The following is a 17,442-nucleotide window of genomic DNA, read 5'->3' as shown; positions in this document are numbered from 1 at the left end:
CAAGTGGGATCGCAGAACCCACCTGTTTGTTCCACTTGGATGCCTTCCCTCCTTCCAAGGAAAGAAGGTTATGACTTCACCTTCCTACCCCGAAATACATCCAGGAGGAGTGAAGCTTCAATTCCAAGTTAGGTCTGGTGGACACAGAGAACTAGGCTCTCCTGCTGCCCTGATTGCTCCCCTTTTTAAAGGCCAGGTCTACTGCTTTTCTTCTTGAAACCAGAAGGAATAAAACCAGCTTAGTGAAATCCCTGTCGGATTACAGGAGCATCTCATTGTGAATCTGCAGCGGACCGTGGAAGCTCGTCTCTATCTCCACCAGGACAGGCAGTGCGTTCCATAGATCAGGGCCCCAGGGCCCTCTGGAGCTGCTAAGGCCGGTGAAGAGAAGTGCCGGTTATGCGAGTTTCTCCGCATCAGAGAGTTCACAACGGTATATGAAGCAGAGGCCACTCTCTCCTCCTGGAGAGCGCTGAAGGAAGAGGTCACATCCAGCCATGTCCCGGGAAATGAGAGGTGAATGGGGTGCCTCGTGCCAGGTCCCCCCTCCCCCTGCCCCTCACCGTCCCAAGCCCAGCCCGCTGCCGTGTAGATGTTAGCAGCCAAGGCCACCTCCTCCGCCCAGGCTGTCCTTCAGTCTACACTCTACCCTGCAGCCACGGAGATCTTTCCAAAATGCTGATCTCATCACGTCCCTCCTCTGCTTAAAATCCACTAGTGAGCTCCCTTAGCCTCTTGGGGATAAAGGCAGAAATCCCAATCACAGCTGCCTAGCAGGGCACCAGCGGCCCTCGACTCAGAGGGGCCTCCTCACTCATTGCACTCTGGCAACCAGACGTATCCATCCTGCCTCCCACCATCCGAGCTTTACAAGGCTGCTCTCTGCCTGGGATTCTCTCCCTCCCATTCCGTCCCTGGGAAACCTGGTGCAGTCCTCAGGTCTGAAGCACCTTTGACCTCCCTCTAACTAGCTCAAGCCCCTCTGATAAATGTTCTCGTGGAATCCTCTGCCTCTCTTTGCTGCACGCAGCCTAAGTGGTGTGTGCTTATTTTAATGTCTGCCTCTCCTCCTAGAGTGTGAGCTTCTCAAGGTGAGGCACGTTTCTGTTTTATCTCGCTCCCATAGCCCCAGTGCCTTGCATAGCAGTGGGTGCAGACGGCGTCCTAAAATGAGAGAATAAATGAATGAGCAGCCCTAGGCTTGGAAACAAGGGCATGGGGAGAGCGTGGAAACACCGTGCATTTATAACTTATTCTTCCATTGTTAAAGCTAACCAGATTCTATTGTAATTCTTCTCTCTCCACCCAGCACTGTAAGCAATAACTTTATTAAGGTCAAATAGATATCACAATACAGTATTTATCCAACAGGATCCAGAAACCGGTTACAGATATCATCTAAGAACCACAGCTGGTTTGTGCTAAAATGCTTCCAACATCACAGATCACACAGGGTTTATACATTGATAACAACTTTTATCTGGAAATACGGATGCACAGTTTGCCCTTGCTGTTAGGCCTTGATGTTCCAATTGAGCCAAAACAAAGAAGGGAAGACTGGCGTTTTCTTGATAATGAAAAAATTCTGAGGAATATTTCATGAGAACTGTCTCTGGGATCAGAGTTGCTCATGGAAGTCATTTCTAATTTATGATTCAAATCGGAATTAGTAATTGGTAAGTTAAGCTGTGACTTGAGAATTTCTGATAATTGGATCAAGGAACATATTAGCTTTACAAATAGGATTTAAAAGTTTGGCTGCTAGTATAGGTTCTACAGAACATCCTTTATAAATTAATACATTAGCACAAAAGCTTCTCGACTATGGTATCTGATATCTGCATCTCTGTTACTCTAAGAAAACAGCACTCCATAAACACAAACGGTTATTGGGCCTATTGTTTATGGTCCATAGGATAAGAGCCACAAAACATCATAGAAAGTTACGAGAATGTAAATATTTAGCTAAGTAGATAGAATAAGTATTGGGCAGTTACCATATAGAACACTGAATATTGACTAATAGGGAAAAAAAATCCCAAACCTTAGTTACGGTGCAGTCAGAATTGGGTAAAGCCAAAGACAGATTTGCAAGTATACAAAGTAATGAACATATTTCTTTAAACGTCCATTTAACAAATTCATGGTGCAAACTGGAAAATTTTCATAAATACACTTCAAATGTTCATTTTGTGAGAAAATGCATATTCATGCACTAAACCTTATGAGCACTGATTCATTAAGTAAAAAAAAAAAAAATACAGAGCAACTGTCTGAAACAAATACTTAAGAGACTCACAGTCCTACAATGTCTGCAACTAAACACAATAACACATGCATGTGTGATACACCAAATTGTCTTATAGAAATCATTAAAACATCTTTCGCATCAAAACGCATAGGAAAACTCAGGGGTATAGAATTTACTTTATGCATATTACATACTAGAGACTGTAAGCTTCCAAATGCTTTCATTATCTCCACACACCTACACAACGACCATACAAGTATCTGTGTATGTAATAAGGTACTCTCCAATTAGGCATCTATGATGAATAATGTATCTCCTCATGTCGTCTCCTCTCTAAGTACCATTTATCACGACCCAGGCCTTTCTGCCTTAATGAGGACTACAGATCTCTGACTTACATTCAACACCCTCTGCATTAATAATTGATTGAAACTCCTAAAAAACTCTTCTGCAACTAAAATGGAAGGTGGGGAGGCTATCGCCAGAAGAATGCAAAGACTACCTGTTAAATCTGATTGGTAAAAGAAGCAGGGCCACTGGACTGTTGGCCAAACTCATCTGAGGATGGCCCCATACTCGCCTGCTGGCTATACCCGCCGCTTGACCCATAGCTGTCTTGGTTGTACCCGCCTTGGTTATAGCTACTCGAGTGCTTTTCCATTGGGTCTGAAAGATATCTCTGTCCCGAGGAATGCCAGCCGGTCTCCTTGAAAACAAACCAGATGTTTCCAGCCCAGAGGATAAAGTTCAAGAACCCAAAGACCTGAAAGGAGAATCAGAGCAAATGAGTTGATAGACGGAAACACAAGAAAAATCTCAATTTCAGAAAATCCTGCATAATACATACGGCTACTTTTTTTTTTTTTTTTAATTTTTTTTTTCAACATTTATTTATTTTTGGGACAGAGAGAGACAGAGCATGAACGGGGGAGGGGCAGAGAGAGAGGGAGACACAGAATCGGAAACAGGCTCCAGGCTCTGAGCCATCAGCCCAGAGCCCGACGCGGGGCTCGAACTCACGGACCGCAAGATCGTGACCTGGCTGAAGTCGGACGCTTAACCGACTGCGCCACCCAGGCGCCCCATACGGCTACTTTTTATTCAACATTGAGATCTCTTTCAATTTTTCATTTGGAACCGCTGTTTCATTTAGAATACTTAACATTTATTTACTTATTTGCATCCAAGTTAGTATATAGTGCAATGATTTCATAAGTAGAATCCAGTGATTCATTCCCTATGTATAACACCCAATGCTCATCCCAGCAAGTGTCTTCCTAATGCCCCTTACCCATGAAGCCCATCCCCCTCCCACAACCCTCAGTTTGTTCTCTATATTTAAGAGTCTCTTATGTTTTGTCTCCCTCCTTGTTTTTACATTATTTTTGCTCCCCTTTCCTTATGTTCATCTGTCTTGTATCTTAAATTCCTCCTATGAGTGAAGTCATACGATATTTGACTTTCTCTAATTTTGTTTAGCATAATACCCTCTGGTTCCATCCACGTAGTTGCAAATGGCAAGATTTCATTCTTTTTGATTTCCGAGTAATACTCCATTATATATATATGCCACATCTTCTTATCCATTGATCCATCGATGGTCATTGGGCTCTTTCCATACTTTGGCTATTGTAGATAGCTCTGCTGTAAACATTGGGGTACATGTGCCCCTTCAAAACAGCACACCTGTATCCCTTGGATAAATACCTAGTAGTGCAATTGCTGGGTCATAGGCTAGTTCTATTTTTAATTTTTTGAGGAACCTCCATACTGTTTTCCAGAGTGGCGGCACCAGTTTGCATTCCCACCAGCAGTGCAGAAGAGATCCTCCTTCTCTGCATCCTCGCCAACATCTGTTGTTGCCTGGGTTGTCAATTTTAGCCATAGAATATCTGACTTTTACTGAATGCTTACTACACGTTAGGCACTGTGGAAAGGGCAATCCATTCATTCTGTCTTAGAAGAAGGTATTATTATTATACCTGTATTAAAGATGTGGAAACTGAGGTCCAGGATAAGAATCTTGTTCCAGGTCACATGACTTGGTAAGTAGTAGACGAGGGTCAAGCCCTGTTCTGTCTGACTCCATGGTCTGAGCCCCTACTTAAGCTTATTGTCTCCCCAAGTGAGGTGTTCCTCATTGTCTGTAAGAAGTCTTCAGGGGCTACAGAGTTGAGAACTTTGATTTTAATAATAGCACGTTAATTTATAAGGTTACCTTCACTTCATGGCTAGAGAGACTACTCTTCCAGTTTGTGTAATGATATAAAAAAATGAGTCAACTTAAAAAGTATGGCATAAGCGATCGTGCAGGTGGTGTGCAGATAAGCACATGAATGAGAGGGTACACAGAGGTTATGACTTCGAAGAGTTGTACTTTCTGTGCCTCTCACATCCAGAAATGAATGTTGAAACCAGACTCTCAATGCAATACGGGCTTCAGGGAGGTATGGGGTATTCTCCCAAGAACTGGATGATGTGAGGCTTTGCTACGGAGATTCCTCTTACTCTCCAAAAGGGTGTTGTTGGCGAGTCAGAGGACCAGGTGTAGCCTCCCCAGACCCTGCCTGTCTGATGGAAGCAGAGCTGTTCGCTCGAGCCAGAGCCTCGAAGAGAACAGCTGTTCTGCCACCTTTCCCAGGGCACACTGGTTGACCTGGGAATTAACCAGAAGCAGTCAGTTGTAACAGCCCCCTACCGGAGATAGACAACAGCATGAGATAAAGCTGTGATGGCATTAAAGCATATTTAGTAACCACTCCAGCTCAACAGTCGCCATTCAAACTGGACTTGGGCCACCGCCACAGCTCTGGATTATAGGGTGCTGGGCGAGCATCTATCCTCGGTTGCTGGATGGTAGGGGGGTCCCAAGTGCCCTGCAGGTGGGGGTGAGGGGGCCAGTGAAGTCAAGACGAGGTGCCTTGGGGACCTGGAGCAGGGGCTATTTACCAAAGTATTTCAGAATTTTAGCAGCAGGTGGATCAGGACACATTACCTGAATGTCACCTTTGGACTCATCCTGCGGGTTTTGAAATCACACTGGCTTCAACTGCACTCTCCTCCTCCGTGACCTTGGACAAGGCAGTTAGCCTCTGGACCTCAACTTATTATTTTGTTTTCCTAATGTGGAATGAAGGCTATTCGTTCCTCGGGTGACAGTGTGAGGATTCAAGAGAATGTGTATAACGCAGCTAGACGGTGCTAGACACATTCGAAGATGCTTCCTGCCTGGTAAGCAGTGTTCTGATACTTTCTCAAATATTTCCATGAACTGTATTCATTTGGCCCTTTTGCTGCAGCATAAACTGAAATGGGACTTTGATGGCAAGGCCGTACTCTTGAGGGACGTCGGCAGCCAAAGCAGTCTCTGTAGGCCCTCGCCTGATCTAAAAGACTGGTTTATCCCGGCCAACCCCCCTTCTTCCTTCTCTCTTCTTCCACTCTCTCTTCTTCCTTTAATGTTAGCTGATACTTATTTAACATTATCTTATGCCATGCTCCAGGCTCCTTGCTGATGGGAGATACAAGACATAACGAAGGTACTCCCAGTATAATAGCTGTGTGACCAAAATGAATTCGGTAATCACGGACAAAACTCTAATTCACATGCAGGACCTTTTATCGATGTGTACAATAGCTAGGATATTTTCCACCAAAGGGGAGATCTCGATTAAATGGTATCTTGTAAGTGTATGTCAATGTAGGAGTAGAAAAGATTATCAAGGAATCTTCTCAGATATCAAGAGATGGCTCTGCCCAGAGCTCTAATTTTATGTTTCCCCTTCCTTGGTTTCTCCCTTTTGCTGGCTGCTACTTGGCTTCTAGAAAAGGGATGCTCAAGAAGAACCTAGCGATCAGGGGCATGCAACTTAAAAGTGAGTACACAAACAAGGCATCCCCATGGACATGTTTCAGAAGCAGGCACGTCTTATCCCGCTGTCATCACACAGGTATTGCAGACTCCTGGCTGGCACGTGGGCCCTTGAATCTTTTCTTGCCATTTTGTTGCAGCTGAAGTTAGAGTAAGGATTTTGATCCAAGCTCAGATGTGGAGGCAACAGAAGGAGAGACTGCAAGCCACCGTGTGTAGCAGGAGGAAGAATGAGGAGGTGAAATCTAGATTGGCCAAGAAGACGTGTCAAGATTGCCTATAATGAAGCTGGAGAAGCAGAAGTAGAAATTGTGAATAGGATAGTTAGGCTCAGAGAACCTTGGAAAGAGAAGTTGAGAGAGAAAAACACATTCTTTCCTCCTACCCTCTTCTTTGGGCTCTAACCACTATATGACATTTAGGAAAATGAATGCATTTACGAGGCAGCTTTTCGGTCGACACTTATTGAACACCTGCCATATGCTGGGCACTGTACTGAGAGGACTTATAACATATTATATCATTGAATCAATGGTCTTGTGAGGTCTGTTCGATAATAGCCCCATTTTACAGATAATGAAACTAAGGTTTAGGGACCTTAGTGCATTTGTCCAAGAGCAGTCAATTATTGAGTCGTGGAGCCAGGATTCAAACCCAGGCAGACGGACTCCACAACTGTGCCCTGAACCATTTCGAGTGGCAGCAGCATTAACAGAATTTGGCTCTACTCTGGCATTGCTGTCACTACTTGAGAAGCCGCGAGCAAATCCTTTCACGGCACCTACCTGCATTTGTAATGTCTGGATAGCTCCCCTGCCTATTTGTGTTGGTGTGAAATCATAGATGCCAAGATGCTTTGGAGAAAGTAAATTTGTTACCCAGGTAGAAATATCATTGCTATTGTTGAACCACTTACTTGTAGAGGTCACTCCTATGGGTGTGTCTGACTCCTTCTCCAAAGCCTACACTTGCTTAGTAGGCAAGGTGGTTTGGTTCTGTGAGCCATATTTCTTCTGCAGGATTCCGCAAACCCTGAGCCAAGGTGGACATGTGGCCCAAGATGAGCTAATGAGATGCTCTCTGCCCGGAATTTGGGATTAGACCTGAGTGATTTTAGTTCAGCCCAAGATGTTTCTTTAAGAAGAAATATAATCTCAGAAACTGGGGGGTGGCTATCTTCTCTTGAGACAATAGGAAAAAGAAAGACAAATGCATCCGAAAAGAGACAATAATGTCACAGGCATTCAGAAAGAGAGAGATGAGAGATGAAGAATGTAAACTGTCCAGCTTCCTGATAATTCCTGGTCCGAGGTTCTGCCCTTGGTAGACACAGTGCTAGTATTTTTCCAATTACTTTTACCTCTTGTGAAAAGCTAGCTTAATAGGATTTGAAGCCAAACGAGTTTGTAATGAAAAAAATTGCTGTGTTCTGGCAGATTAACATTCTTTCCCTCTGCTTTTGCTAATAGAAATTTTGTTTCCCTTGTAAACCCCGATGCATTCAAGTGGCTTGAGCTCTGTGGTGGAACTTTAAATCAGGAGCAGAGTAATGCAAGTCAGATACAACATTCTTTGGTATCTGACATTGAGAACCTTGGTCCTGCTCTAGATGCTGCTTTTTTAACAGCCTGTTTCATCAGATTTCATCAATTTTCTGAGCTACTTAATATCCTTCCAAAGATTTTTTTTTTTTTCCTGATGAGGTTAGTCAGAGTCAGTTTCTGTTACTTGCAACCCAAACACTCCAGCACATACGGACGTTGAATGTCCATAAGTGGGGTCCAGAGAACGGAATTTAGGGATAGGCGGATTATTTTCCTTTGGCCAGTTTGAAGTGAATTTTCTGTCACAGGAACTGGAGGACCTTTAACTGATGTAGATCCATAACAGTAACAGCAGCAGACCTGTCCTTTCTCCCATGACATGCTGTCTGGTTTCCATCCATTTCTCTTTTTGATTTAAAAAACTTTTTTTAATTCCATATTTTATTTAAAATTATATATGTACCTATGTGTCTAATTTCGTGGATTTTTTTTTTTTTATCTGAGTATAGCTGACACACAACATGGATGGGCCTGCAGGGGGTTATGCTACGTGACATCAGTCAGGTAGAGAAAGGCAAATACCTCTTTCTGATTTTAGGAGACACGTCACATGGTTTATCATTCAAAATTCCCATCGCCTAGTCTAAAACTTACTAGAGACAGCAAAGGTAGAATTAAATAGACTCTGTAGGACGTCATAATGTATTACATTGATTATTAAACCAACAAACGTACTGGATGATTTTCTCTTGTTGTTCTCTTAGGTTTTGAGATCAAGATTATAATAACATTCATTCCGCCCTGCCTAGAAACACGCTACAGAAGCAGGAGAGTCTATTTCAACACACGCCTCCAAGTATTCGAGTGTTTATCTGCGGGTGTGTCCGGCAATGAGCAAAAATGACGGCGAGGACCTCCTACATACTTTCTTTCCATGTTTACTCTCTTGGCAAGGCAGGATTCACAGTCAAAGCATCAGGGAGCACCTGGCAACCCTGTCCCCTACTTAAATGCCTGCTCAGATTAAATTTCAGAAAGCTGTAGAAACATAAGTTAACCTTGAAGCAAAGATAATTATTTTTAGGGGCTGCTCAAGAATGTTTTTCTTTCAGCAAATACTGTCAGGTTCTCTAGTCTTGAGTAACTACTGCTCTTTGCTGCCATTATAGTTTCTGTCTTTCTTACACGCAGTTTCTTTCTTTAAAATAACACAAGAATCCAATTTAGTTGCCCTGCTCTCTGTCAGATTGTCTGTCTTCCTGTGAGAGCTATGCATTTGAAAATATTCGACTTTGTTCAACTCATATAGTTCAGCTTTTCCAAAGTTACCAGGCAATTAAACCGGGAACATGGAGAAGATAAAAAAAAAAAAATTACCGTAATTGTTATAAGTATTTTTTCTACTGTGCAGTTTTCCTGTATTCTATCAGGTCTGAGTGTTTTTCCTCCAGACAATCAACTGGATGTATTCTAGCTATGTGTGGCTTGAACAATGTTTTCTTCCCAGGAAACCTCTCTGCCATCAAATATTCCTTTTACTTCTGGCAGGCGTCAGACTTAAAGTTCAAATTTTATATCTGCTTCTGGCTTAGAATTTTGACTTGACTGTCATCCAAGCAGCAGCTGCCAATACCTGCTGCGTTCTTATTAAGACTCCATAATTGGCAGCATTAAAGCCTATGGGTTCTGACAATAGAAGACTTGAAGGCCAGAGGATCATCTTGCACATGGAGTGAAATATCGCCTTTTAGACTGGCCTCATTTTGGACGCAGAAATCTCCAAGGTGACCTCTGAGATATTTTTCCTATTCATTTGAGTGGCAAACAAAGGTTTGGGACGTAAAGCATAGATGAAAACATACCACAGAAGTGTTTAAGCTGGACATTACGGGGCTGTGGACAGCCATGCATTTGTTGGACGGCTGTTTGCAAGCTGACATCAGTAACAATACTTCCTTAGGATCCGTCGCGACCTTGACATCAGACAGTCCTTTCGCCCAAGCTGATGAACCCACCAACCACAAAAACGAAAAGACTACAGTGACGATGAAGTCCTATAGAAACAGAAAGATAAAACAGGAAGAGAAATGTGAGTTCCAGAAACAAATTGATTACTTTATACAACTATTTGGCTTGCTTTTCGGGAAATTCCAAGATCCCACAGCAATGGAACCAGGGAGAAGTTGAAAAACAGATAAAAGAAAGTTTTGTGATATTATATTTGTCTAAAATAAATAATAGTAATATTTATTGAATGCTTGAACTGTTCCAGGAATGATGCTAAGTGCTTATAACCCTCATCTAATTGTTCCTAAAACACCCCTGTGAGGAAGTTCCTATCATTATCCCATTTGCGGATGACAAAACTGGGACAGGGAATGGTCAGACAGCTTGCCTGGGGGTACCCACAAATAATCAGCGATGGCGTCAGCACTCACACCCGGGCAACAAAACCTCTAGGCCTATGATTGTAACCGCCGTGTTAGGATGGCTGCAAACAGAGATTTGCTGATTGTTAAAGACTCCTAGATAGCAATATTCATTTATTCACTCATTCATGTTTTTCAGTGAACCAATCTACGTGCCATCCAGAGTATGCTTGAGACTGTGTTCAGTGGAGGCAATAAATAGCCGTAATGTTTTGACTGCTTTTTACGGGCAAGAGGCTTTATGTAAAATTATCCTTACAAATGCCATGTTAGACGGTGTTTTTAATACCCATTTCTCGTGATTCATCGCTTACATATGACATCCCAACAAGTGCCCTCCTCAATGCCCATCACCCATTTATTATCCCCCCTCCCCCCTCCATTAATACTTATTTTAAAGATGAGGAAATCAAGGCCCAGAGATGTAAGGTAACAATATAGAAAGGGGGAGAGCCAGAATTCAAATCCAGATCTGACTTACAAAACCATCTGCTATGAATACAGGGGAAAGAGGCTTCTTTTTCCATATGAAACAATATGTCCATGATGTAAGATGATGTTTAAATGTTTAAAGAAACAATACCAAGCTTCTGATGACGGGGATGCTTCTCATATCCTCCTCCTGACTCAGAGCGGGTGGGGAGTCAGAGTCACTGTCCATGTCTTAAGCAGACCATGTTCTAATATAGGACAGTCTTTCAGATTTACTGTATTTACATTTGACTAACATAAAAATATTTCATACTGCTTACCTAGTATACTAAAGACCCTGACCTGGAAAGGAAGAGTACATTTGCTGTACCAAGAGAAAGGTTTCTGTTTTAGTCTGAATGATAAGCCTGTCAAGTACAAAACTTGCCCCGTGTCTCCTTCCTACCCAAGGGCATGGTACATTTCACTTGCTCTGGTTAGTTTTCCCTCATGACATGACTGAAGGAGTTTTCATCAAGATCCCATGATCAACACCAGGGAAACTCTTACATTGTAAGGATGCTGTTGTGGATGGTATTTGTTAGGTGTGGCTTTTGTGGACAATGTTCTAGACTGTCCACTTCTAAGAGTGGCTGCATTTTCACAGAAACTGTTATCTTTTCATCCAAGAGCTGTTGCAAATAATATGACTTACCAGTTGACCTTTTCATGTTGACTCTAGAAAATTCAGGGCTAATTTGTTACCTGCTCACAGGGTTTTTAATGGCATGGATATTTTAACCCTATTCCCAGCCTTGTTTGATATACCCATTCTTTCTTTCCCTTCTCATTTTTAATTAATTCCAGTTTGAGTTTCATATATTCTTGTAAGCTATCTTAAGTTGTTTCTGGAATGAGATGGTGGTATAAACAGGCAAACAAATACAGTATCTACAGCAATCAATAAGAATATTTGGAATCAAGAGACTCAAGTGTTTGAGTCTGAATTATAAACTGGAGAAATGGTTACGGATAAGTAAGCCAGGTTGATTGTGTCAAATACAAATTCAGGTTCATGTTCAATCTAGTACCTGATTCATTCATGGATGCATTCATTCAAACCATTTTTAAAATTTTTAATGTTTATTTATTTTAGAGAGAGTACAAGCAGGGGAGGGGCTGAGAGAGAGGGAGACACAGAATCTGAAGCAGGCTCCGGCCTCCGAGCTGTCAGCACAGAGCCCGACGCGGAGCTCAAACTCACAAACCGTGAACCATGACCTGAGTCAAAGTTGGACGCTTAACCGACTGAGCCACCCAGGTGCCCCCCAAACAATAATTTTTGAGTAATGTGCCAGATATTGAGCAATGTCTTATGAGGGATTTAAAAAATGCAAGATGTGGACTCTGCTCTCTTGATATTACATATTTTTTAGGGGCTATAGATACCCTGCCCTTCCAATTATGAGACAGGAACTGTCATTATTTCTGTTCATCATAATTAAAAATAGACTTGAGAAAAGGGTGTGAGGATGGGGAAACAAGAACAGTCATGTGAAGACCTCCCCCTTGGAAATTGGAGAAAATAGTATCAAAACTTTTAGACTTATTAAATAATAGTAAGAATACCTAACATTTGTGGGGCATGTATTATGTATGAAGCACTATTCCAAGTTTACATGAATTAAGTCATTTGATATTGACAACAGCACTGTGAAACAGATGCTAATCCTGTCCCCATTTTACATTTGAGGAAACTGAGGCCCTAAGGGGTTAAGCAAAATTGCTCAGAGTCTGGAGTTAGCAAGTGGTAGAACCAGGAATGTAAGCCTGGCCATCTGCTTCTGGTACCTGTGAGCCTGATTGTTCTATACCCCCCTCATGGCTGCCTTAAGGAATATTGATCTTCTTATTTAAAGCAAGTACACTAAAATTTCAAAAGTTACACTGGAAGTCCTGGTTAATTTAAATATGACGAAATAGTAATGAATCATTTTCTATATATAGGCTTCATGAATGAAGTCAAGGATCTCTGTCCTTGAGGGTAAGTATGTTATATTTGGGAGCACATCCAAACTTTTACCCTGGTACCATTTTGTAAAGAGGCACCAGCCTATCATATTAAGGTATTTCTCACGACAAGTTAACAGCTCAGAATCTGTCATCAGATAGACCGGAGGCTGACTACTGACCCTGCTACTTACTATGTGTTCTTGGACAATTTGCTAGACAATTTGAAACTTCAGTTTAGCTCACTGTAAAATGGGACAATAACAGTATCTGTCTCATAAGACACTCGGGAGAAGTGAAAATGTGGTTTTTCATTTGTCTGTTTTTCCCAGTAAGATGTCAGTTCCAGGAGGGCAGAGACTGTCTACCTTGCTTATTACTGGGTCTTGGCAGAAGAGTTGCCATCAGTATTTATTAAGAGAGGGAAGGAAGAAAGGAGGGAAGGAAGGAAGGAAGGAAGGAAGGAAGGAAGGAAGGAAGGAGGGAAGGAAGAAGAGGAGGGAGGAAGGAAGTAAGGAAGTCGGAGGAGGAAGCTGATGGACGGTCCGGAATGGTGGACTGATGGATGGCGGGAATGCTGGAGGGAAGGCTGGTGCGACGGCATTTTTATGTAGTGATGTTCGGAGTCATTGCGTTCAGAATGCAGTACGCATCAAGGATTCACTTAGAGGAAGAGGAGGGACGGAATGAGAATACAAAATATTCTCAGTTTTGTTAAAATATTTACATTTATGTATATAACATTGGAGTTTACCTAGTGGTCGGTGGTAGGATTGGAGATGATTTATTTTCTTTTATATAAGCTTATGTATTTTTATACATGCCTTATTTTATAATTAAGTCAAATAAAAACAATGTGGCAATGTGATTAAGACATTGATTGATTATATCGATGGCTCTTCCAGACAGAAATTCAGATGGTTCTATTTGTCCCTACAGCAGCATCAAGATTTATAATTGGACCAAATAATAAATGTCATCAGAATAGAGAGTTTTGCAACAAAGGGCTTCAGAAAGTAGTCTCGGGCCAGATTTTCCACAACTAAGCAAAGTGTGAATATGGGGGAGGTTATGTAAAAAATTCTGGGTGAAGAATATATTAGCCTGAACTTTTTTGTTTTTTGGCTTCGGCACTGAGCGCAAGTTTGAGGCCACTTGCAGGGCGGGAAACCTGGGAGCAGATCCCTGACCCTATGCTTCTCCTGCCAAGGCTCCCATTGGCCACACCCAGCTGGAGCCCAGAGGGCAGGGAGCCCACTGATGTGATCCATGCAGCCACGTCCTGAGCACAGAGCATGGTGGGGAGGGGCAGGGCATCCATCAGAATCTGTCCCCTGAACTAGAGGTCGTCTTCGGGGCACAACCACAGCTGCCGTCACCCGTGTTTACCCAGCATTTCCCACATGCCAGGCACTCTGCTAAGCACTTATGGGCATCATTAACCTTACGACATACATACTAGAAAAGCCCTGCTTTTCTTATGAGGAAACTGAAGCAGAGACAGGTCAAATACTTTGTGTATAATCAATGCCTGGCTTGATTACTGCAGTGTATCGTGAGCTTTCTGTAAGGTTGGGGGAAAAGACACTCTTTGGTGTATTTTATGTAGATAATTACCTTAGCTGGTGTTCTCTGAGTTTTAGTCATTTTGGCAGTACCTAAAAACAGTTTTGATATTATCCACATAGTCTTGTGTTATTGCTTAATATTTAATTTAAAGCAAATTACCCTTTTGACATAAAGAAGGTTATCTCAGAAGGAAATTATACGTGTACTATAATGCGAAGCCAGTAGGACTTGCCATAGATAGAAGGGGATTGCAAACCTAAGTGCTCCACAGTGAAACAAAATACCTTAAACTCTAGCTGGGAATGTGTGCACAAGGCTTTAGAACCTAGGATCTTTGTTAAAAGGGAGATTAGCAAGTGTTAGAGGGATATTAAAGAAATACTAGCATGACCTAATCAGAAGACCTGAAGTTAAAGTGAACATGGAATAACTTTCTCAGTCCGGTTACTTAGTTCCATGTGAATGGTCTACCGAAACCCTCTTCTGAATCAGGAGAGGTAAATGCCTTGCACTGGAGCAGGGATTTTCTTCTGATGGTGCAGACAAGAACCCGGTTGTTTACAAATGCTCCTGCCCCAGATCTAACAGAAACGGAGTGTGCAGAGGAAGAAACTCAAGAGGTAGATTTGTAACATTAACTGCTAGGTTACCATGGTGCATATATTAACCCTTGGAAGATGTCTTCTGCTGACTCTGCTTGTGTTCTTTATTCTCCTAGAGTGGAGAGGCTGCCATTAGAGTGCTTTTATGCTTCCAAAAACCTCGCACACTTGGGATCTATGTGGCCCCCATAAAAGCCCAAAAAGTAGTCACAGGATGTGATTAGCCTTTATTACAGATGAAGAAACTGTGGCTGAGAGAGATAAGTAGATTTTCCCGTGGTTCATTAAGTGGCTTATAAAATATGTTCTGTAACTGAGAACATTGACACTCTTTACCGAGAGAACACGGACAGGCTACCTGGTTGTGTTTCTGCAGGATGTTTTAAGTGTGTGTTCAGTGATCTACACAAACAGCCTCGTCAGCAGAGGGAGCAGCCTGGCTTAATGCTGGCTGGGTGGTTTGTTTCCACTTTGCTTGCTGGGTGTGTTTTCTTGCCCCCACTTCTCCTCATTTGCTACAAGCAAACTCATTTTCATACTAGAATGTCATTTAATACATTAAAGACACTTGTCCCAGATCACTTTGGGGCATAAGAGGGAATCCTCTTTGGTGACAAAACCTCATCTTTTAGAACCAGGTAAACCTGTCTCTGTCTCCCTCAATCACCGTAGCCCCACTGGATGTTGGTAATATCCATAATATCAATTCTCCCATTTCTATCTATTAACAAATATTCTCAGGATTTCACCTCCAATGGCATTATTATCTGTTTCACCTCTTTGATGACTTTGTTATTTATTCTGTGGCTGACACCTACCCTGAAAGCCTCTACCAGACTCGGGGCAGTCGGAGTCACCCACACCCTCTGTGTAAATGGATTTGCTTTGCTGAGTCAGCTTTCAGGAATCCCAGCATGAAGCTGTGAATCAGGAGACATGGAACCAAGCAGCAAGATAGAAGCTCAGATCAGAACAGAGCTTGGGACTTGTCTTGGAAGAGAGAAGACCTAAGCAGTGTCTGGATGGAATAACTTCTTGTCCGCTCATACAGGTGTATTTCATTGTTTCATTTGAAGATGAATAATAGTGACCTCTGACTTCTGGAGAGTGTCTTCGGTTTTTAACACGACGTAGAAGAAGATCATTTGATCTTCATAATAACTGCAAGCAGGTGAAGATAATTATACCCATTTAACAGATTCAGGGAAGTTAAGCGATGTGCTCAAGTCATCACAAGTAACTGAGATTTGAATGCAGGGCATTGAGCTCCATGTTTAGTGAGTGGTTTTTCCATCATGCCCATGCTTTCTCAAGTCTGAGTTACCCATTATTGTGGGAACTCAGACATGGCAATAAATAACACTGGGCTCCACGATTTTTCTCCACAATTCTCTTTCAGTCTGAGGCATAAAGAAGAAAGCCTCAGCTGGGTACTAATCTGCCACTAATGTTTATTTAACAGATATTTAACACTTATTTATCAAAGAAAATTGTGCCCAGGCTCCGAGCCTTCATGCAAGCAATGGTACCTGGCTGGAATACAGTACTTTTCATTTTCCATTGATTCATTTCTATGTTTGTCTCCTAATTATGTCAAATAATGCTGGGTTTTTGTACCCAGTAGTGGTACAGGGTTTTCTTCAAAAAGACATTGTATTTAAGTTTATGAAAATAATTTAAAAAATTCAAAACAAGTGTTTAATGTTTATTTTGGAGAGAGAGAGACACACACAGAGCACAAGTGGGGGAGGGGCAGAGAGAGACAGAGACAATCTGAGGCAGGTTCCAGACTCTGAACACAGAGCTGGACACGGGGCTCGAGCCCACGAACTGCGAGATCATGACCTGAGCCAAAGTTGGGCACTTAACTGACTGACCCACTCAGGCGCCCCAAGAAAATAATTTAAAGAACAAAAGCAAATGACTCATGGCTCAGATGACAGAAGCAGGGCAGGGAACGGCTGAAGTTTGCAAAGGCTTATAACCCCAACCTGCAGAGGGAACACTGAGATTGCTCGAGTGCTACCTAACAGAGATAAAAGGTGAGACAGAGATATGAAGCCCGTATGTAATTTTACATTTCTTAGTAGTCACATTAAAAACAAAAAGCAGGGGCACCTGGGTGGCTCAATTGGTTAAGCATCTGACACTTGGTTTTGGCTCAGGTCAGGATCTCACGGTTCGTGCGTTCAAGATCCACATCGGGCTCTGCGCTGACAGTGTGGAGCCTACTGGGGATTCTCTCTCTCTCTCCTTCTCTCTCTGCCCCTCCCCAGCTCATGCTCTCCCTCTCTCTCTAAAGAAACAGACATTTTTTTTTAAAAAAAGCAAAAGAAACTCATGTGGTTAATTATATTAATACAGTATATGTATTTATATAATAAAACCGAATACCTAAAATTATTAATATTTTACTTTTTTGCACAAAGTCTTTGAAATCTGGTGTGTATTTTATACCTATAGTACATCTTAATCTGTATCAGCCACATTTCAGGTCCAATAGCCACATGTTGCTGCCGGTACCTTACTAGACAGTGTAGCTTTAACCCACAGTTAACAAACGAAAGGACGTTCACATCCACAGCCAAGTGAGAGTGATGCTTCTTCTCCTGTTTTGGATCACTGATGTCACAATTTCTCTTGGTACTTGAGCCTGAGATGATCCTAGTAGCTCTCTCTCAACTTAGCTTTTTTTATTTTAATGTTTATTTATTTTTGAGAGAGAGAAAGATAGAGCATGAATAGGGGAGGGGCA

The 17,442-nt window shown here is 42.2% G+C and overlaps 1 protein-coding gene across 2 annotated transcripts in view; it reads right to left on the bottom strand.

Moving 5' to 3' along the window:
- Positions 1-1,309: 1,309 nt before the first annotated feature.
- SYNPR (synaptoporin) overlaps positions 1,310-17,442 on the bottom strand; it is a 314,555-nt gene continuing 298,422 nt past the window's right edge. For both annotated transcript variants that reach the window (XM_030307164.1, XM_032592333.1), the window contains 2 exons: positions 9,529-9,720; positions 1,310-3,014 (listed from right to left, as the gene is read on the bottom strand). In XM_030307164.1, coding sequence (XP_030163024.1) covers positions 2,757-3,014; positions 9,529-9,720 — 450 coding nt within the window. In that variant the 3' untranslated portion in view covers positions 1,310-2,756. The remainder of the gene's footprint in view (positions 3,015-9,528; positions 9,721-17,442) is intronic.

Source organism: Lynx canadensis, chromosome A2 (genome assembly GCF_007474595.2).
Source record: "Lynx canadensis isolate LIC74 chromosome A2, mLynCan4.pri.v2, whole genome shotgun sequence".
NCBI classification, from domain to species: Eukaryota; Metazoa; Chordata; class Mammalia; order Carnivora; family Felidae; genus Lynx; species Lynx canadensis.
Note: the sequence above shows the minus strand (reverse complement) of the source record. Positions and strands in the feature narration are given on the sequence as shown.